At 38.4% G+C, this 22,330-nt stretch overlaps 1 protein-coding gene across 2 annotated transcripts in view; it reads right to left on the minus strand.

Moving 5' to 3' along the window:
• Window positions 1-22,330, minus strand: part of LOC135111515 (uncharacterized) — a 716,663-nt gene that overhangs the window by 544,954 nt on the left and 149,379 nt on the right. Inside the window, exons 28-31 of one of the 2 annotated variants that reach the window (XM_064024883.1) lie at window positions 20,638-20,728; window positions 3,717-3,862; window positions 2,293-2,478; window positions 1,973-2,157 (exon numbers count right to left, since the gene is read on the minus strand). In XM_064024883.1, coding sequence (XP_063880953.1) covers window positions 1,973-2,157; window positions 2,293-2,478; window positions 3,717-3,862; window positions 20,638-20,728 — 608 coding nt within the window. Of the gene's footprint in view, window positions 1-1,972; window positions 2,158-2,292; window positions 2,479-3,716; window positions 3,863-20,637; window positions 20,732-22,330 lie in introns of both variants that reach the window. The other variant, XM_064024882.1, reaches the window with a different exon arrangement.

Consider the following 22,330-nt stretch of genomic DNA (forward strand, 5'->3'; position numbering starts at 1 on the left):
GAGAGAGAGAGAGAGAGAGAGAGAGAGAGAGAGAGAGAGAGAGAGAGAGAGAGAGAGAGAGAGAGAGAGAGAGAGAGAGAGAGAGAGAGAGAGAGAGAGAGAGAGAGAGAGAGAGAGAGAGAGAGAGAGAGAGAGAGAGAGAGAGAGAGAGAGAGCGAGAGAGAGAGAGAGAGAGAGAGAGAGAGAGAGAGAGAGAGAGAGAGAGAGAGAGAGAATAAGAAAAATCCTGAGAATTGCAAAGTTGAATGAGAATGAAAATGGATGGAAGGAGCATAAATGTGAAGGAAATAGATGGAGGAAAATGAAAAGAAGTGGAGGACAGGAAAAAGAGAATGCTTATTTCTCAATACTATTGAGGAATAAGTATTCTCTTTTCCTGTCCTCCAATCCTTATCATTTTCCTCCATCTATTTCCTTTGCATTTGAGAACTAAGAGTTCTCTTTTCCTGTCCTCCACTCCTTTTCTTTTTCCCCCATCTATTTCCTTCGCATTCATGCTCCTTCCATCCACTTTCATTCTCATTCAACTTCGCAATTCTCAGGATTTTTCTTATTCTCTCTCTCTCTCTCTCTCTCTCTCTCTCTCTCTCTCTCTCTCTCTCTCTCTCTCTCTCTCTCTCTCTCTCTCTATTTCTTCACTCACTCCTCACCCTAGCTGCTTATATCTATTCTTTCTACTTTCTCTCCATCCTCCCATCCTCCTCCTTCATTTTTCTTGCTCTTCCTTGCACCATGTATTCTCCTTCCCACGTTAAGTCCCTTCATCTTTTTCCTCTTCCTCTCCCTTCCTCTTTTTGTCTTGTCTCAAACCTCCTCCCCTGTCACCTCCCCTCTCCCTTATTTTGTCAGAGATTTGAGAGAGAGAGAGAGAGAGAGAGAGAGAGGGAGAGAGAGAGAGAGAGAGAGAGAGAGAGAGAGAGAGAGAGAGGGAGAGAGAGAGAGAGAGAGAGAGAGAGAGAGAGAGAGAGAGAGAGAGAGAGAGAGAGAGGGGGAGAGAGGGGGAGGGAGGGAGGGAATTTTATTAATAGTAATATTATTAGTAGCAATATTTGTGCTTAGTGTACATTTACTACTGCTTCAACTCCACACCTATAACCTTACAGGTCTAGGCATCTGTACTACGGCCACATTAGATTCATGTTAATTATCAGATTTTTTTCAAGAAAAAAAATGCGTCTAATGTGCTGGTAGATGCAGTATGTTTTTTTCTCGGTGGCAGTAATATGTCAGAACTATCATTTAAACAGTAACTAATTGTGATGGGAATCAGTTCAATTAAAGTATAACAATCCACCATGACAAGTGGATGAAACAATGAGGATCTGGGTCAAGTGGATTCACCATCCCAGAGCAAACCAACATCTATCCACTCAGTAAGTGGGGAGTTAGTCCCTTTCAAGCAGTGGCTAGATAACATACCCGCTCCTTCATCTGAGTTAGACTCCAGCCAGTGCCCAACTTCCAACAAGCTCCTTTTCAACATTCTATCCTCCTTGGTGGACATTTCACATCGCATTTTAGCAAAGTACTGTGTCTAGTTGCAGGCTTGTGACCTGATAGGTACTTAGGTATCATGCGTCTGCCTAGCCCATGGTAAATTTCTATAACCTGGCACTGGCCTATGCTAGTTTGCCACAAAATATATCAACATCCAAGGAATGGTCTTGTTATTCAGAATAGCTGGCAATTCATGTTCTAACTCCTATTGTCTCCCTCTTAATTTCTACATCCTAACTCTTACTACAAAAGCTGAAAAAAGCAAAGTTCTTGCATAATTATAAAGCCAACTAATGAATCATCAATCACTCATGTCACAATCAGCCAAATAAGTTTGACCATTGTTCTAGAGGCCATAAAATCCTTTACTTCAGCCTTGAAATATAAAGTTGACTTAAAACTTAAGTTTGTTTCCAAATTATTTTGGTTATTTAAACTTAAACTAACTTTTATTTGTCTTGACTCTTTATCTTACCTGTCAAGGTGTAATTCACTTGTAAAAGTAATAACAGTACCAAAACTAATGGCGCTATTGAGGATGTACAGCTGGTTGGGCATGTGGAGCTCAAAATGGAGAATATGTTCTTGTGCTTGCATGTGGTCTAGCCTCCTTTCATAAGCTATCCTCACCTCATATTTCCTTCCATCATTTAATAAAACCTGGAAGATAAATAAACATCACTTTACTCTGAGTTTGCTAACCTTACCAAAATCTCATGAGTATTCCTTTTGAAAATATGAAGAAGACCAGATAATTGCCAAATACACAGCTTATATGCCAGTCACACAACTTACATGTGTGTCAAGGCTCATGCGGTGGTTGTTGGAGTGGATTGTCATATTGATTCTTGTGAGACCATAGCTTGGAAGATGAAGATCTAATTGAAGGTTGTGTAACTGTTCCAAGAGAGTTGAATGGTCACTATATGTTCCACTTGCTTCAAGTCGCCAGTTGTGTCCAGCTTTTATTTCAACTTCAAACTGAAAGTTAAAAGAAGTATCATAATCAACACAAATAGGGTGGCAGAATGTCATGAGATGATCAGAATGAGAAGGTACTATCAACCAATGTCCCCGAAATCAAGTTATTTATTTTATTATTATCAATCTTTTTTTTTCATGTAAAAGGGCCACTGGCCAAGGGCAACAAAAATTTTGAATAAAATATGAAAAAAAGACCCACTTAAATACCAATACCCAAAGAGGAAAGAAGAAAATGTGTTTATATCTCTATTTCTTTATGCTTCAACTATCTAAAGTGCAACTAAGATGTACAAAGTGATAGCAGCAATAGGCATAAGGCTTTCTACTTTCACTCCTATTTTGTCTACCTCCCTAACACAAGCATCAACCTGTATTCTTGGTCTTTCAACTCTTTTAATGGTAAACTCAGGAATTCCCTTCATGCTTCTGTATTTCTTCTTACCTATGACTTTAGCTTTTTCAAGGAGGTTGTTTCAAGAAACTTCTTTAATTTTGGATATTCCTTTTGACTGTTCTGTTTAGGGACTGACACCTTGTGGTTTTATTATTATTTTTTTTTATTAGCTTGCCTATTTAGTTGCCCTTAGCAAGAGCCCCACTTATATAAAAAAAAAAAAGATCAATGTGTCCTTGGCAACTACCAGTAGTCTTCCCTGTTCTATCCTACTCTATCCTTATCTTGGAACAAAATTTGTGTATTATGTTTGTATATATATATTGATATGACTTGATCTTGTGGCCATATCTTTGAATCTTCAGAATTCTTTACCATCTGGCCAGATTTCAATGTCACTCTCTTCCTAAATTTACATTAAAGTCTAATTTATTTGTGCAGATTTCACAAGAGATGACTGGCATACAGACAAACATTTGACAAATATATAAATAAAGCCTTTCAGAGATTATCATAGCTTTGGAAAGCAGGTTCTGTGTTTCCATGGGTCAGCTTTAGTTATCTAATAACAGCTCACCATATTACAGAGTCACCTGTCTGTCATTCCATTTAATTTCTCAGTCCTTCTACAAAACTTTATCATACACATTCCCTAATCTATCCACAAACATGTGAATTACTCCATCAGTAAAGTGTTTTTTTTTTTTTTATCTCAGTCACTCAAGTGTGCTGTCATGGTTGTGATTTTTAATAGAAAACATGGCACTTCATAAAAAACACTCAATCATATTGTTTTACCTGTAACCAAACTGGAGATAAAAAAAAAAACGTGCTTACAGACCATATATTTTTTGACGATGTTTTCCTTGATATGTCCATTTACTTCCCAGTCCACTCTTCCAGGAATCTTGAGAAACCAAGAACCTTCTGTGTCAACCAGCCCAAGTGGTTTCCACTTCATGTGCAGCCGTGATTCTATCCGATGATCTACAACATGAACAATATTACCCTAATACTACAGGTTATTATTTTGCTTTCACAAACAATTTGATATGTATTCTATGAAACATGTGACCATTGGTGGGTATTCCAGGATCAAAGGTATAATTATTCTAAGAAAGGATTCCAATAAGGAAGTACATTGACATTACCTTTACTATAATGATGTGCAAGTGAATAAGATACAGAAAAGTTATACACTCTTCTTTACGTCAAGCAGTCACACAATATCAAAATTTAAATGTTCCTAACATATAGAAAAAATAAAATATATTGAATTTTGGTCAATTAAATATTTACAGCACTTCTGTAAACCTTTTAAATGTAACAGAGTGAAAATTATTAGATATTATTAGACTTTAAAAATACTCAGATTACATACTAAATTACATAGATTATGAGTACTCAAAATATCATGCATGTATTACTTATATTAATACAGGGTGTCCTGTGAGGAAAGTTGCATACTCACTGAAATTAAAGACTGTCATTCTAAGTTGGAAATTTTCTATGGTTAAATGCTATAGGACATTTAGGTATGAATGCACTATGAGTTGGCAAGGAAGAGGGAGGGAGGGAGGACAGCAATGGTGAGCATTCCCATCTTGAGTGCACATCAAGATTTTTATAAATAAAGATAAGGTAAAATTAAGGAAGGTGTGTCAGTGTAGCAAGTAATAGCTAGAATATAATGAACGCCTTATAACAACAGAGATCATTTGGATATTGAAAGAAGGGGTTGGATAGCACTTGTCATTCATATTTAAATGTCCTGTAATTTCTAAACGATGGCATTAAAACCATTTGCCTACACAACTTAGAATGACTTGATTTTTCTTTTTTCTATGAGTATATCACTTCCCTCATGAGACATCCCATATATAAATACATGTTTCTAAGACCAATCTTCTCAAGGTTGTGCAGTGACCATGAATATCTTGTCAAATATTCATTCATAAGAAAAAAGTTTACAAGGCATTTTCTGTTATTTTTACTTGAGATGATGGACAAGAATAAATGGAAAGAAGTGATGATGTACCCACTTTGTGTCCTCTTCTAGCTATCTTCTACAGTCTCCAATACATATATGTATGCTATGTAAGGAAACTAGCTATGATATACCATTCTATGAGGCAATTTCTTCTACATATGAGTAAAAGCCTTGCCTTAGATAATTGGCAGGGTTATCCACTGCAAGATCTTGCATTTCCTCCCTCATACCTCATGAGAGGATAGGAAAAAGCCTTCTTCCAAGGAGTAGGTAAGAAGGTGTTAATGTTTCTAAATTTACAGAGATGTCATTTTAACAAGTCCAGGGATAGTGTTCTATAATTTCACAACCACTGTTTTAAGTTCAACTCTTAATTTTCCCCTAGAGAAAGAATTTTTGGGGCAATTTTTTTTCCAATGTCCATCTGTCCTGTGAAGCTATCCTGCCAAGGGGCTCTTTTTTTTATGTAAGAGACACACTGTCTAACAACAACAACAACAACAACAACAACAACAAGTAGGAAAAACAGAGCCAACTGAGGTGCCAGTCCCCAAAAAGGTCAGAAATTATATTAAAAAAAACTCAAGGATAAATGTTTTGAAACTTATCTCTTGAAAGAGTTCAAGTCATAGGAAGGAGGAAATACAGAACCAGAACCAGATGGAATTTCAGAGTTTACCAGAAAACAGGAATGAATGATTGAGAATACTGGTTAATTCTTGCATTAGAGAGGTGAAAAGAATTCAGGTGAGAAAAAGTAGAAAGTCTTGTGCAGCAACGATGTAGGAGGAGGGGAGGCATGCAGCTAGCAAGATCAGAAGAGCAGCTAGCATGAAAATAGTGGTATAAAATAGCAAGAGATGCAACCCTGTGGGGATGAGAGAGAAGCTGAAGACAGTCAGTTAGAGGAGAGGAGTTCAAAATGCTTTTGAATGATTTGATTTGTTGCACTAGTTGCTGTAGGTTGTGGAAGATAGCAAAGTTAAAGGCTACTTCACCAGGTTGATCCGTGAAGGAAAAAGAAGGCCAAAGCTGATGGTGAACACTGAAGTCTTCAAGAACAGAGATCTCTGTGATGGGGAGGTGTCAGAATGTGCTCCACTTTGGAAGTTAAGTAGTCAAAGAATATTTTAAAGTTGGAGGAGTTAGGTGAGAAATATACAGCACTGATAAATTTAATTTATTTACTTTGAGACAGGCTCTGCAGTCACAGCCAGATGGTAGGAAATTTTGAACATTCAAGAGTGTGGGAACAAGAGCAAGTTAGGTCATTGCACACATAGACACAACATCCAGCTTTGGATTGAATATGAGGATAGAAGAAGTAAAAGGGAACAGAGAAGGGGCTACTATCTGTTGCCCCAGACACCTTGTTTCTGTGAGGAAAAAGAAGATGAGGTTTAGTAGATGAGAGGTGATTTTCCACAGACTGAAAATATTGAAGAGCATTTCCTCTGTGTTAGGATCTATGATACTGATAGATGATCTATCATTTCTAATAATGGGGAAAGACTCAGTGAAGTAAATGGCATTATTATGATTGTCAGGCAGCATACTGACAGAATGTTTGAATTAAGGTTTCAGTACTTAAATATTCAACAACTTCTAGTGTACAGCTCCAATAGAAACAGAGGTGAATAGGCAGATATGCACTTTCTTAGAGGGACTAAAGTCTACAAAATTTGCTTTAACTCCAGGGTAGTCCACTCCTGTAACTTCAAATGGCCTTACTAGCTTAACACTATCTTGCTAACTGGATGCTTCCTTCCTCCTATGACCTCACTGGACAAGACATTCTACTTTCTCTGACCCCTACTCTGTCCACCTCTCTAATGCAAGAGTTAACAAGCATTCTCATTCATTCATTCCTTATTCTGTTAAACTCTGGAACTCCCAGCCTGCTACTGTATTTCCTCTTTCCTATGACTTGAACTTTTCAAGAGGGAGGTTTCAAGTAACTTATCCTTCAGTTTTCAATGATTCTTTTCTATCTTACTTTGGGGATTAGCACCTTAGTAGGCCTTTTTTTTTTTCCTTGGCCAGTGGCCCTCTTACATAAAAAAATAAATAAATAAAATAAAATAAAAATATGGAACTTTTTTTATAATGGATGTGACAAGCCTACCTTTATATCTCATATATATCAGGCAAGATTTAAGCTTTAATCCAAAATTTTAATGAGTAAGGCATTTATTTCAAAATGAAGGTAGAGCATAACTCCTGTATCTTACCTACATGATATATTACATACAGGATTTTGCATTTATTTTCCCATATCCAATGCAAGCAGATTTCACTGTCAGTTTACACATAAACTTCACTTAAATTTTAAAAGTTATCATGTAATAAACAACACATATTTCAGTTAAATTCTAAAAGTTTTCATGTACTAAACAACACGTACTTCAGTTAAATTTTTTAAGTTTTCATGTACTAAACAAACTTGGTACTTAGCTCTAGTGCAATGAATTCCATCCAAGTCAGAGAGAGAGAGAGAGAGAGAGAGAGAGAGAGAGAGAGAGAGAGAGAGAGAGAGAGAGAGAGAGAGAGAGAGAGAGAGAGAGAGAGAGAGAGAGAGAGAGAGAGAGAGAGAGAGAGAGAGAGAGAGAGGAGCAATAGTAGCTTGACTACTTCTTTATCTCTCTCAACTATGACAATAGCTCTCTGTTAATAAACAGCAGAACAATGTATTGGACTGGTGTGTGCATAAGGCATGTGCATGATATGGAAGGGTGTGCAATACAGACAGAAGTACAAATTTTAATGGGTGTACAATGTGAAAAAAATACAATGTGGGAGTGCAAAATCTATAAGGGTTAAATGGGGATCTGCACCAAATTTAAAGATACATGATATCCATATTTTTTTTTTTCTCAATTCAATTAATTAATTATTTTTTATAAAGGTGCAGCTCTGGCAAACAAACAAAAAATGAAAAAAATATATATATAAAATAGATAAAAAAATAGTAATTATAATCATTATAATAATTTTGATTTATCCATTTATTTATTTACTTATTTACTGAAAACAATGTGACATCATTTGAGAGAGAGAGAGAGAGAGAGAGAGAGAGAGAGAGAGAGAGAGAGAGAGAGAGAGAGAGAGAGAGAGAGAGAGAGAGAGAGAGAGAGAGAGAGGGGACAAGAAAAGGAGTAATGATGGAAGAATATTGGAGGAGGAGGAGGAGGAGGAGGAGGAGGAGGAGGAGGAGGAGGAGGAGGAGGAGGAGGAGGAGGAGGAGGAGGAGGAGGAGTTGGAGGAGGAGGAGGAGAAAATGAAGGTGCCAGTCCCTAAAGAGCAGTCAAAAAAGGAATATCAAAAATAATAAGTGTAATGAAACCTCACTCTTGAAAGAGTTTAAGTCATAGGTACAAAGAAATACAGCAGCCGGCAGGAAGTTCCAAATTTAACTAATAGAAGGGATAAAAGATTGAAAACATTGGTTAACTCTTGTATTGAGGATGTGCACAGAATACAGGTGAAAGAAAGAAGAAAACTTTATGCAGTGAGGTCATGAGAGAGGAGGCATGCAGTTAGCAAGATCAGATTCGTTAGCCTGAAAGTAGTGATAGAAGACAGCAAGAGATGTAACCTTTTAGTAAATAGATAGAGGCTGAAAATAGCTAGAAGAGAGTTAATAAGACAAACTCCTTTTGATTCAACCCTGCTGAAGCAAGCAGTACAGAGGGTGTTCAAGTTACAAGCATGATATGTTCCAGAAGGTTTTTTGTAAGTCGTTTTGCTCATAACTCATCATCACAATTTTTCAGTACAAAAAAAGTATCATACATTCTGCAAACAATGTAATGCTTACTTGCTTGATACTAGATACCATGAGAGAGAGAGAGAGAGAGAGAGAGAGAGAGAGAGAGAGAGAGAGAGAGAGAGAGAGAGAGAGAGAGAGAGAGAGAGAGAGAGAAAGCACCTTGCCTTATGGGTAATGTGACACTACTTAGTAGTAACAGGCTTGAGGCTTCTGCTAGACACAAGACTCAAATATGCCAAGCACACAACCCGGGTTAAAAATGAAACACCTCTCTCTCTCTCTCTCTCTCTCTCTCTCTCTCTCTCTCTCTCTCTCTCTCTCTCTCTCTCTCTCTCTCTCTCTCTCTCCCCTTCTTGGGATATACAAGCCTTTATTCATATAATTAAGATGGCTGTTGGAAAGCATAAGACAGGTTTGACTACCTATTTGTGGACTTAATAGTGAGTGTAGCCAAAGTCCAGCAGGTGTAGTCCCAAGTTACAAGACACTCTCTCTCTCTCTCTCTCTCTCTCTCTCTCTCTGTACATTTTTTTTCTTTTTCCCTCTCTGCTCTTCAGATTATACATGCTTTTATTCATATAATTTATTAAGATGACTAGCTGAAAGCATAAGACAGGCATGTTTGCCTATTCATGGACTTAATGTATTGGAGCAGGCTTTCTGCACCATGCAGTGCAACCCTCCCATCTATTTGCCTCTCCAAGGCCAACTGGTGGAGGTCTGTATGCTGTGGAATCTCAAGCCAGATTCACTGCGGTGCAGTAAGATGTTTTAAAATTAAATCTAAAATTTAAACTAGTATCTCAAAATAAACTGCTACAGGGCCTGTGTTCTGGTCTGGTCTGGTTCTGGTTCTGTGTTCTGTGTATGGTCCTTCGCTATGCTGCTGCACTGCATGGGTAGCAACAAAGTGGCATACTAGATAAAATGGCGTGTAGCGCCAAATTTAAACTTTTGGTTAGCAAAGGGAACAACATAGAAACCACAATTTAATTTTGCTAGTAGACTGCTCGTATCTCTGAACATTCACAACTCGTTACCTTGTAACTCAGACACTCTCTGTACTCCACACATGGGTGTGTAAGGTCCATGTACAGATTGAAGTAGGAGCCTTGATCCTGTGACAAGTTCTACCTCAACCTCTGCTGCTGTGAGGAGATGGATGAGGAACATGCCAGGCACAAGCCCAGTTCTTTGCAGGCTGCCACAGAAAGGAATAGATTTTTGGCAGACTTCATCACAAACACTTCCTGCCATGTGCTTCACTCATTCAGGGTAAAACAGCATTCCACTACTCTAATACAGTATTAATTTATATTTGCACTATACTTATCATTGTGCAACTAAACAGGGTGAGCAGGCAGAGCCATGAATGTGCAATGGTAGCCAAACAAGTTGAGTTTCCACTGTTGAGTATAAAAATTTGAAACGTTGGCTAAGCATCCAGGTACGCAGTTCCCTTACATGAAAATATCACAAGGTATACTTACCAAGTTATAATTTACAAGGCTTGAGTTACACTTGTGTTGTTCCGTCTCCATATCTATACTTATTCAGTTTTTCCTTAAAGTTGTGCACTCTCATTGCCAATACTACATCCTCACTTAGCTTGTTCCAAACTTCTATATTTTTTGGGGGGATAAACTACATTTCTTTATGTTATTCAAGCATCTCCCTTTTTCTTATTTTTTTGCTGTCTTTTTGTGTAACTGGTGTTTCCTACTTCTCTTTGTGGCAGTTTCTCATTATCTATTTCTTCCATTCTATTTCACAGTTTATGAATTAATATTAAATCTCCCCTTTCTCTTCTTTGTTCCAATGTTGGCAGATTCATTTCCTTTAACATGTCTTCATATGTTAATTCTTCCAATTCTGGAACCATTTTTTTTTTTTTATGTTCCTTCTTGTGGGGAGACCACATTGATTCAGCATATTCCAACTTTGGTCTTATCATAGAGGTAATTATCCTTTTCATCATATCTTTATCCATGCAGTAGAATGCTTTTCAAATATTTCTCACCATTTTATAAGTATCTCTGAATATCTTTTCTACATGCTTCTCTGCTGACTATCCTGTATTATCACTCCAAGACCTTTCTCTTCTTGTACTTTTATCATTTCTTCATTTCCCATTTTATATCTCCATTTTGGTTTATTTTCACTTTTTTCTCCATTTCTATTATATGACATTTTTTTTCACATTAAATTCCTGTGTGTGTGTGTGTGTGTGTGTGTGTGTGTGTGTGTGTGTGTGTGTGTGTGTGTGTGTGTGTGTGTGTGTGTTTAAACAGCTGTATTTACCTAGTTGTATCTACCTGTTTGTATTGTACAGGGCACGAGCCAAAGCTCATTTTGTCCTGCCTCCATTTCCATATTTATCCAGTTTCTCTTTAAACATGTGTACACCGTTTGCTGCAACCAGCTCTTCCTTCAAATCATTCCAGATTTCAACAGTTTGATATGGGAAGCTGTATTTCTTAATGTCACTCAAACCTCCACTCTACTTTCTTCCCATGCCCTCTCAAACGTCTCTCTCTCTCCTCCGTCTGTAGTATCAAGTCATTTCTGTCTATTCTTTCTATATTGTTAACTAATTTGTACACCATTATCAGATCTCCTCTTTCTCTTCTCTCTTGTAGTGCTGGTAATCCCATCTCTTAAAGCCTTTCTTTATGCTTGTCTTTCAACTCTGGTACCATCTTTGTTGCCAGCCTCTATATTCTTTCCAGTTTCCATATATATTTTTTTTCAATCCAGAGTCCAAACTACTGCTGCATATTCTAATTTAGGACGTATCATGGTTGTTATAATTTTTTCCATCATTTCTTTGTCCAAATAGTTAAACACCAACCCAATGTTTGTTAACAAGCTGTATGTAGAGCTGAATATTCTGTTTACGTGCCTTTCAGATGATAATGTGTCCTGAATCATTACTCCCAAATCTTTTCTTCATTATTTTTCATTATTTCTCCTCCCATTTTGTAATTCCATGAAGGCCTCTTTTTACTATTTTCTATCTCCAACATGTGGCATTTTCTGGGATTAAATTCTAGTTTCCATTTTTGGCTCCAAGCATGTATTGTGTCAATATCCCTTTGCAACTCCTTGCAGTCATTTTCATCCTTTATTATTTTCATTAATTTTGCATCATTAGCAAACAGGTTTTATATAACTATTCAGATCCCCTGTCATATAATTTACGTACATTTGAAACATAACAGGTGTCAACACAGATCCTTGTGGTACTCCACTTGTCACTTAACACCAACCTGAATTAGCGTCTCTGATTACTGTTCTCATTTCCTTGTAAGTAATCATCCATCCATCTCAATGTTGCTCCATTTAATCCTCCTTCTTTCTCTAACTTCCACTTTAGGTTTTTGTGGGGAACTTTATCAGATTTTTTTTTTTTGAGATCCAGGTATACAGCATCAACTCATCTGTCCCTCTCTTGCACTCCATCTATTACTCTCATATAGAAGCTCAGCAGATTCACACAAGATCTCCCTTTCCTAAATCCAAATTGCTTTTCTGTAATTATCTTTTCACCTTCTAAATATTGCACTCATCTATCTTAAACTACTATTTCACAAAGCTTGCTTACAATACTTGTTAGTGACACTAGTCTATAATTTAATGGTCCCATTTTAATTTTCCTTTGTATATTGGCACTATGTTAGCTCTTTTCCAATCCCTTGGTACTTTTCTTTCTTTCAACATGCTGTTGATTATATCCCATATGGGCTTCTCCATTTGTTCCCTGCATTCTCTTAATATCCATCCATTTACTTGATTTGATCCTATAGCTTTTTTAACATCCAGCTCTTACAGCAGTTTCTTGATTTCTTGTCTCTTTACTTGTATCTCTTGTATTCCCTCATTCTGTGATACCACTTCACTAGTTCACTCATCTCCTCAGTAATGTCATATATTCTTCCTTTCCTTTTTAACTTGTTTAAGCCATCCCTGTTTCATTTTACCACTTATGTATCTGTAGAAGAGTTTGGGCTCTTCCTTGAATTGCATTTTCTTACTATGACACTTTCAAAGTTTCTTCTTCTCTTCTTATTATACCATACTCATTCCTTGCCTTTCTGTATTCTTCTCTAGTATTTCCATTCAGTTGTCTCATCATTTTCTTCCATGCCCTGTCCTTTTCCTTTTTTTTTGCTTCTACACATACTTCCCAATTTTCACTTTATAACTCGGCACAAACTGTTGCACCCCCTCTTTATACTTGCTCAAAAATATCTCAATTTTCTTGCACTACTTTGCCTTCAAATAGCTCTTTCCAGTTCATTTTTCCATAAAATTTACTAAGCTCTACAAAGTTTGCCTTAGCATAGTTCCATTTCCCATTTCTGTACTGTTCTTTCCTGTGCAATTTTTTTTCCTCCTTTAGTACTATTTCTATTGTCACATGATCACTTCTTCCCAATGGACTCTGACAATGCATACTCCATCTACTTTCTGGGGTTTTTGTGTCTGGGGTCTTTGTAAACACTTAGTCCAAATGTGATTGTTCTTTTTCTCCTCTGCATCTTGTAGGTTCGTACACTCACTGTCTCATTGTATTCTGCATCATGGTTTGCATAAGTTCTTCGCTCCATGACCCAACATTTTCTTTCACTTCCATCTCCTCCCAGTTAATTCCTTTAGTGTTTAAGTTGCCTACTAAGAGGACTTTTTTACTTTTCCTTATCTTTTCCTCTATATTATTTTTTGTTTCTAGTTGCATACTTTTATGTCTATTGGTCTCCCATGCATTAGTTTTTGGTATGTACATCACAATAACTTTCCTTTTTTCACTTCCTTTGATCTTAATCACAATAACTTTCCTTTTTTCACTTTCTTTGATCTTAATCACAATACTCAAAGTTTCTTGTCATTCCATCACCATTTTCCACATCTTCAAAAACAATATCCTATTTTACCAATATCATCACTCCTCCTCCTCCCTTTCCTTTTCTGTCTCTCCTCCATGTGCTACATCCTTCCTTTGCAAATCTCAATTTTATTTCCTCTTTTATTTTGATTTCCATTAAACATACCATATTTGGTTTATTGTTTTTTTGGTAGTCTAGTTCCAATAGGCTCAACACCAAACTGTCTACATTTGTATACATAATTTTTAAAACTTTTGCTTAGTGATCTTCCATAGTAGCTTTGTACCACCATTTCCTCACTCTCATGTCCACAAATTTCCAAAATAAATTTCTTCGCTTGTTCCTGTGTTCTCTCCTCAGTTTTTGACTGGGCCTCTACTCTCAACTCTTTCAGTTTACTTCTCTCTTCTTTGTTCATGTCTCTTTTATCCATATTTCCTTAATTACTTCTACTTTTGCCAATTTTCCTGTTCTTTGCAGGATATGTTCCACTGCTGTTTATGACATGAATCTTTTCATCAGTCTTTTTCCATTCTTGTCCAATTTTCCAATCCTGTAAATCTCTTCAATTTGTTCAACTATCCCCCTTCCTTCCTCCACCACTTCTGCTATAATGTCCTTAGCTCTTTTCATTTCTTTTTCTCTAGCTATGTAGCAGTAAAGCAAGAAGTCTTATCAGATTTTTCTCTTTAATTAAAACAAACAATATGAATGCAGCATGTTTACAGTTGAGGTAACAGCAAGGGCACCGACCATAGTGGCTCCTCAGGTAGAGGTGAGGGCAGGTGCTCGAGTGGGTGTCCTGACCTCCGTGGCTGATGTCACTCCTGCCGCCCCCAAAGCTCCTGCTTTACAGCTGGACTAGCCCACAACCAGTTCACCTCAACAATGTAATTACACTAACAAATACATGAATAATCAACAATCCGCCCAACGACTTGAACAAGGCCATACATGCTTACACTCCCCCCTGAATCTCATTCACACACACAAGACTTCCTAGTCCTTGATGTCTGTTGTGGTAGCGTACGTTATGACCCATCAACCACAGCGTCATGGTCTGACTCATCATTTGCGTCAGAGGTGCTATCTTCTCCATCCTTGGCCTGGTCATTAAGGGTAATGTAGAGCTCTTCAGCCTTTTCATCCATAGTCACTTCAGCTTCTTTTTGGGAAGTGCAGAGGTGAAGATCCTTCATTTGGCAGGGCACTCCATCAACTTCTACAGCTTGACATGACAGAACTCTTGTTATCATGCCCCTCCTGTGTCGCTCATCAAACCATACCTTCAGAGGTCTTACCCACACCTTGTCTCTAACTTGGTATGGGCCTTCAACTTCCGCCTCACTCTCCTCACTCAGATCCACTTCTCGGACTCTCACTTGATACTGATATAGCATGTTTGCTGGCGCTGTTGACAACGTAAGATCATCTTGAGGCCTAAAGTTGTAAAGATACACTGCCTCTGCCACAGAACAGCCTTTTCTCACGGGCGATAACCTTTTATCTTACGATGGCATCTTTCGATTATGCCATTGCCAGATGGCACATGAGCACAGTGAAAGTGGAGACCCACAGACCATCTCTTCACAAATACAGCAAACAGTCAGCTATGAAAGGCAGTGTCATTGTCTGTTAGCAGCTCCTCAGGTACCCCACGTTCACAGAACACAATCTCCAGCTGTTTGATCATGCTTTCACTAGTCTGGAGCCTCAACTGGCGCCTGATAGCAAAATGTGATTGCCTGCAATCGATGAGGGTCAGGTAGTGTTGATCACTACAGTGAGTTATGTCCATGCCCAGTCAGTACCACACATTCTCTACGCTTAGGTCTCCTTTCTGCCACTTCACTGGCACTGGATTGACAGACTGGCACATGTCACAGTTGGCAACAACAGTGTGCACCTGCCACTTGGTGGTTACCAAGCGGCAGGTGCACACTGTTGTTGCCAACTGTGACAGGAATTACTCGCTTCACAAAGTAAAGTGTCTGCTTTACCCCCGGATGACTAGTAGCTTGATGAATTTCTGTGATCTTGTCAGTGTTGGTTACCTCGCCACTGGCAGCACATACAGAATGCTCAGCTGTAGGATGGGCAGCAGAAACTTTCAACCAACGGTGCGGCACACGCATCAGACTGTCTGCCCTGTTGTTGATGGAAGGTACAAGGGTAACAGACAGCTGAAGGCCGTACTCCTCGATCAGCGACAGCACTATCCCAATTCTTCTTTGAATAAGCATCTTGCTTGCCACTTTGGTCTTAAGTCTGCTCCTTCCCAAGATGCCATCAGAGATCCAGCATTGTACCGTTGACGAGTCTGTGAGCACTTTCACCTTCTTGATCCTCCAAGCCAGCACGAGGTTCAGCCTTTTAATGACAGCGTCTAACTCCACCATACTGATATGGCACGATTCATCTTTAGGTAGCCAGCTGGCATCTTTAACAATACTCCCGTCTCTACAGCTACACCAAGTGCTATAGAGCTGGCATCCACCCAAATCCTGGTCTTGTCGCTGCTGGCACTCCATCGTCCTTGCATGAGATAACTTTTCCTGACTTCTTTGACAACTTCTTCAAGGTGCATCCTTATTTCTCCACAGGCAATAATATTGTTCCATTTTTCTGTGATATTGTTGGCTCTTCACTTGATAAAGGCCATTGCCACCCGCAGCCAGCCGCACACAGGGTAGTGGCCAACCAGCTTGCCACAGTAGGAAAAAATTAACCTACGCATGAGCTCGTTTGGCACATCAGTCACCTTGTTATTTCTTTTCCAGAAGAGTCCTCTGTACTCCCCCCAGACCCTAAGGCCTCATGCATCATCAACAAGCCGTTCAGGTGGTTTGTTTGTCAGCCCAAAATTCTGCAGGTGTGCTCTCACATGGCTGGCCATAACAACATCTTCACTGATAAAGATGTCATCAATGTATGCTGACATTCCTTGCTTTACAACTGGGTCTTGAGAAAAAATGTAGTTCACGACAGCCTTCATCACTAACGGAGCCATGTTGAGGCCGAAACCCAGTCATGCCAGACAGCATTTCTGGCCCTTAAAGCACACGGTCTGGTAAGGCCAGGTGAATCCTGATCTGCAAGTAAGCCTTGGCAAGGTTAATTATGAATGCGTTTACTCCTCACCTCCACCACTCCCGCAGTTTGTCCGCACACACGTCACTGTCTGCCGTGAAGGCCTCAATGTGTGTTCAGTTCCCGGAAGTCCAACACAGGACACACTTTCCCTTTGTTCTCTTGTGTGACTGCCATGAGTAGTATTAGGCCCTTGGCTGGTCCATACTTGCTCTCATCATATGGCAGTAACCATCCAACAGCTATCCATTTCTCAAGCTCTTCCTCATACAGTTTTCTTACTTCGTGTTGCACAAAGTAGGCTTCAACTCGATTCCGTAGGACACTCAGCTCCTTGTTTTCAGCCCACTTCCAAGCTGCAGTCCAGTAATTACCCTCAGGATCGTAGGTAGCATGAAAGTCACGCTCATCAGCTTCCATCACTGGGTCGGCAGCCGCACACATCCCTGATCTGTCAGTGTTGAAGTGCACTTCACTCTGCACATCAACCGTCACTTCTCCAAGAGCTTTTATGCCATCCATGCTGAGGATAAACATATATCCAAGGGGCTTCATGGCAGTCACACACGCATGCATGTCAGCAGCAGCCCCTCCACTAAGCTGAAGATGCACAGAGCCCATTCCCTCACACTGCCACTCCTCCCCACTCACAATAATCATGCTGATGGCGTCCTTCAATGACTCCTTGCAGCTGGAGACATGTGCAATGCTCCTGGAACACCCTGTGTCCATAAATACACAACACTCACCAGAGCACTCGGCATTTATCAGTTATCGGTCATTGGGCGATAAATTTATTGCCAATTACTGATTATCAGTTATCACTGATAAGGTTATCGCTATCAATTTATCAATTATCACGATAATTTTTTTTGTTATTGCACCCAGCTATGGTGGATAGTCAGTAAAGGATGACCAAACCCTTTGCTGTTATCTGCAGGGAGTATAATGTAACAAAAAAATAGTGCACATCATCTGGTGGCTGGCCAAATACTTATGACCTACACCACTGTATAGTGACAGCCTCTCTACAAACTGGTAATGGTTACATTGCAGCTAGAAAATTTTGTGTGGGACTCAACAAGCATACCTATGCTGAATAGTGTGGGACTCAACATGCATACCTATGTTGAATGGTGTGGGACTCAACATGCATAACTACGTTGAATGGCATGGAACTCCACATGTATACCCATGATGAATGATGTGGGACTCAACAGGCATACCTATGTTGAATGGTGTGGAGTGCAACATGCATACCTTCATATGTTGAATGAAACCAACTTTTTATAAATGATTGCTGCTGGAAGGCACCCACTACCAACAAAAATAAACACCTTTCAATGAAATGATATTTTGATGATCACAAGCAGTGTGAGGCAAAGATGCAAAAGTGAAAATACTTCAAGACCCAACACTGTCACCTAATGTTGAATACCTCACCAAAATTATTACTAAATATTAAAATAATAACTTGCTTTCCATTGTTGTTTTTTTTTTTGTGATAACCTATTGTAACATGTAAAAATCAATGAAACTGGTAAAGAAATAATGGTGATACAGGCTTTTCCATACTTTACATGGCTTTTCTCAAAATGTGAAATTTACAAATAAAAATATTTATACAAAATTTATAATATAACATTAATAAGAGGGAGGCTAATAAATGTATAGAATTATTCTTTCAAGGTAAGTAAATGAAACAGATACAAGGAGGATGTAAATATGTAAATCAACATAACACCATGATTTGACAAAACTATACATCTAGCAACCTGAAAGGACATAAAGGAAATTTTGCAAAATATGTTCTCGACATCTGTTTAGAAAATAAATATGCAATTTCATTCACCAGCATGTTTCTCTATGACAAATAATAACACTGTCAAAACATTTTAAATAGAAGTATTTGCATAATGTCATTTATATGTATATACTTATATTTATATGTATACACAATAACTGCGATCACATTTCAAACATACCCTCAAAATTTCAACTCTTAAAAACAAATCCTTTTCAACGAATATTTTCTCTGAGATTACATCCCTTAAACAGGCATTTGGTGATGGTACTATGAGAAAAGCTCAGGCATTTGAGTGGTTCTCATATTTCAAACATAGACAATGCAGACCACTGATGTCAAGCAACCTAATCATCAACTAGCAGAATGGAGAAAAATCTTGAAAAAGTGTGCCAGGCCATCCATGCAAATGCATTTTCATTGAAGAATTCAACATGAAGTAGACTGCTGCATAATTCATGCCCCACTTGGTGGCATAAGACCAAATGTAGCATTGGCTGACCGAACAGAGATCTACAGGAATATATCTAACGTGACCAAAACCGTCTTTCCAGGATCATTTCTGGTGATCAAAGTTATGTCTATGGCTATAACAGAAAACAAGCAGTAGTCATGCTAATAGAAGAGTTCAAGTTCACCCCAACTGAAAAAAAGTGAGGCAAGTTAAGAACAGTGTCAAGAGTTAGCTTATCTGTTTTTATCTAAAAGGAGGGAACTGATAACATGAGTTACTCCCAACTGGTCAGCACTTTTACATTGGAGTTGTGAGATATTTAAGAACAATGTGATAAGTAAACATTTAGATAAGTGGCATACAATGAACAAGTTTTCACATTATGAAAACATGTTGTCCCACACTGCTTTGTCTGTCCACCGGTTATTAGTCAAAAACAATATGGCAGCGGTCCTCCACCCATCCTACTTCCATGAATTAGACCCCCTCTGACTTTTTATTTCCAAAATTGAAGCATCAACTGAAGATGTGACAACTTGACAATGTTCAAGAGATTCAGGAAGAAATGCAAAACATGCTGAATAGCATCCACCTGAGAAAATTCCAGAGGTGCTTAGAAAAGTAGGGGAAGCCCCCGATTTCTTTTTTTTCTTTTTTTGGTCTTATGTCCAATTTCCCTGGTTTATCAAGGCTAGGACAGTGCTTCCTCACAAAGGACTTTGGATTTAGCATTTGGGAACCATCAGTAAGAGTGGATGCCCTTCCTACCCTCAGACCATGGCCAGGATTCAAACCTGTGGACCTGAGAACTCCTCAGCTCCAAAAGCATGCATGGTCCCACTGTACCACAGTGGCAAGCACTGCATCTAACAACCAAATATTGAGACAGTGTGGAAACTTTTAGGTCACACCTCATATCTTTGGTCTTGATAAATAGATATCATACAATGACAGAATAACAACACTGTACAAATACTGATATAAAAAAAAAAAATGAAATAAAGCCCAATTTTAGCTGAGTAGCCTTATGATCTTACTCATATACGTAACAATTATGACATTATTTACAAGGAACTGCAACACTGTAATGGCTACAAATGGATAAAATTGCTTCTTTCCTAATTTTATTATCCTCTGATTGCTCCTTATCATTTCCTTGTATCTTATATCATAATTTTTCCTACATGCTAGAAACACAAAAAATACAGTAAAATCCCTCTTATCTGGCATTCAAGTATCCGGCAGCTTCAAGTATCCAGCACATTTTTCCCCGAGCCTTAAAATCAATAAAAAATCAATGTGTACTCATAAAATCGATTAAAATTCCCGCGCGAGGCATACTTTGTCCCTTGGCCACCAGACCGCACTGCTTTGCGCCATCCGCAGCCCACTGCACTGTGTTTACTCAGTGACTCAGTCCTGCGTGTGCACTGTTTATTGCCTGACGCCTTCATCATGCCTAAAGTTGTAGAAAAGAGGAAGCGTGTTGTGCTTACACTTAAGCAGCTGATCAGATCAGCTGCTGATTAAGATCAGCTGATCTTTGTTATGGTAAGATGCATGAGTGTAGGGTGGTGATTGTGGACATAATTTCACTTCTATTCAAGTATCCGGCAATATTCAAGTATCCGGCATGTCGGCGGTCCCGTTGATGCCGGATAAAAGGGATTTTACTGTATACAAAATTAAAAATAACTGAAAATTCCACTAAAGAGGCATTTGTTAATCCACAACATTTCTGTCAAACTACAAAACTTCTTATAACTTACTTGTATCATACTGAATGAGGATTCCAGTGTTGTGGACATACTTGTCTCGATACCAGTCCGTTCCAAATTTTAAGTCAAGGTTTCGCAAACGCTGCTGAAAATTTAACATTGATGTTTTAGTAACAAAGCAACTGAAAGGCATGAAGTTAATATTTCTACTAATTTTCTTTACCAATCTCACACTCACAATGTGAATTCTAGACAACTTTTTCTCTTTTACATAAATCTGTTTATCACATTTTATAGTGTGGTATAATGAGAACATTAGAATGGATCTATGGCATGACAAGGGAAGCCAAGATCACCAAGCAAGGATCAGAGAAACAGTGGAGGTAATGGAAGTTTCAAAGATAACAGGTGAAACCTAGATGGTGTTGACATGTCATGAGATGTGACAGAGGAAATGAAGATAGAAGAGCACTGGAAATGAGAGAAAGGAAAGAAAAACTCAAAAAGAACTGGAAAAATTATACAGCAACAGATGAGAAAAAAGAGGTTCAGTATTAACATGGCAAATGACAATCAAACAGAGGCAGCTAAAGAACAGCATCCTTTTACAAAGATGGGCTAATGAAGCTGATAAGTAAGGAGTAATATAACTAACTTCTAATCTCTTCTACTAATAATCTGTATGTAAAGATAGTTGTGATTATATAGTAGTTAGTACAATGAGTTGTGACTGCAGTAACCCAGGTTCAAATCATGATCATGCTTGGAACATGCAAGTTTTTAAGGCCAGAAATGAAGCAAGTTGGGATTAATTTCTTGGGACATTTAAAGTAGGAGTCCCAAAGTAAGTAGAAATGGTCAATCACTAATCCAGCAATCCTTAACCTGGTTCCATCACTAATTGGGCACTAATTTTGGCAAGTGTAATTAAAAATTTCCTGGTTCACTGCACCAACCTACCATCAATACTGTTTGTTGATGCTACTTGCTGCATAATCAGTTGGCATCACTGCCAAGCACAGGAAAGCCGTTCCAATTTGTTTTTCTCCATATATTGTTAAACCTAATCAGTTTTAGCTCTGGCCATGGCTCCAGTAAATAAAATGCTTCTCATTGTGTAAAGTGCAAACACTGTATGTTATCCATAAGAGATAAGGATGAAATTATAAAAAAAAGATCAACAACAGTGTGTCTGTGTGAAGCTTGTGTCAATTATACAGCACTGGCTCTTCAATAGTTTTTGAAATAAAAAAAAAAACAAAGAAAAATTGCTCATTTTCTTTACAAACAGCATCAGCTGTACTGATAATATCAGTATCATCTGGAAATGAAATATCAGTATCAGTATCAGCAGAAAAAGTGGTATTGGTACAGCCCCACTTGTTAATTTATTTGTACTGATTTACAGGGTATTTCAAAGGTAGGATGAGGTGGTTAACTATTAGGTGAAGTGTTTGCTTCACATACAACCTGCTTCTTATACTGGCATTTACAATGCTTCTCACTACCCAGCCATTTAATCCCACATTCAAAATAAATTAATTCATATTCCACCATATGGCAACCTCTAGTGACTCACTGGCAACCCTGTCTCCCTCAGCAGAGACTCATTCTTTCTTGAGACACACTTCTGTGCAGACTCAGGTTCCTACAGTGCTCTCAACTTTCATAACTAGCTGTCACTCATTTTTTGCCTTATGGCTGAGTTCCCATGCCATCAGGAGAGTTTGTTGTCCCTGCCTGA

This window comes from Scylla paramamosain, chromosome 22 (assembly GCF_035594125.1).
Source record: "Scylla paramamosain isolate STU-SP2022 chromosome 22, ASM3559412v1, whole genome shotgun sequence".
Taxonomy (NCBI): Eukaryota; Metazoa; Arthropoda; class Malacostraca; order Decapoda; family Portunidae; genus Scylla; species Scylla paramamosain.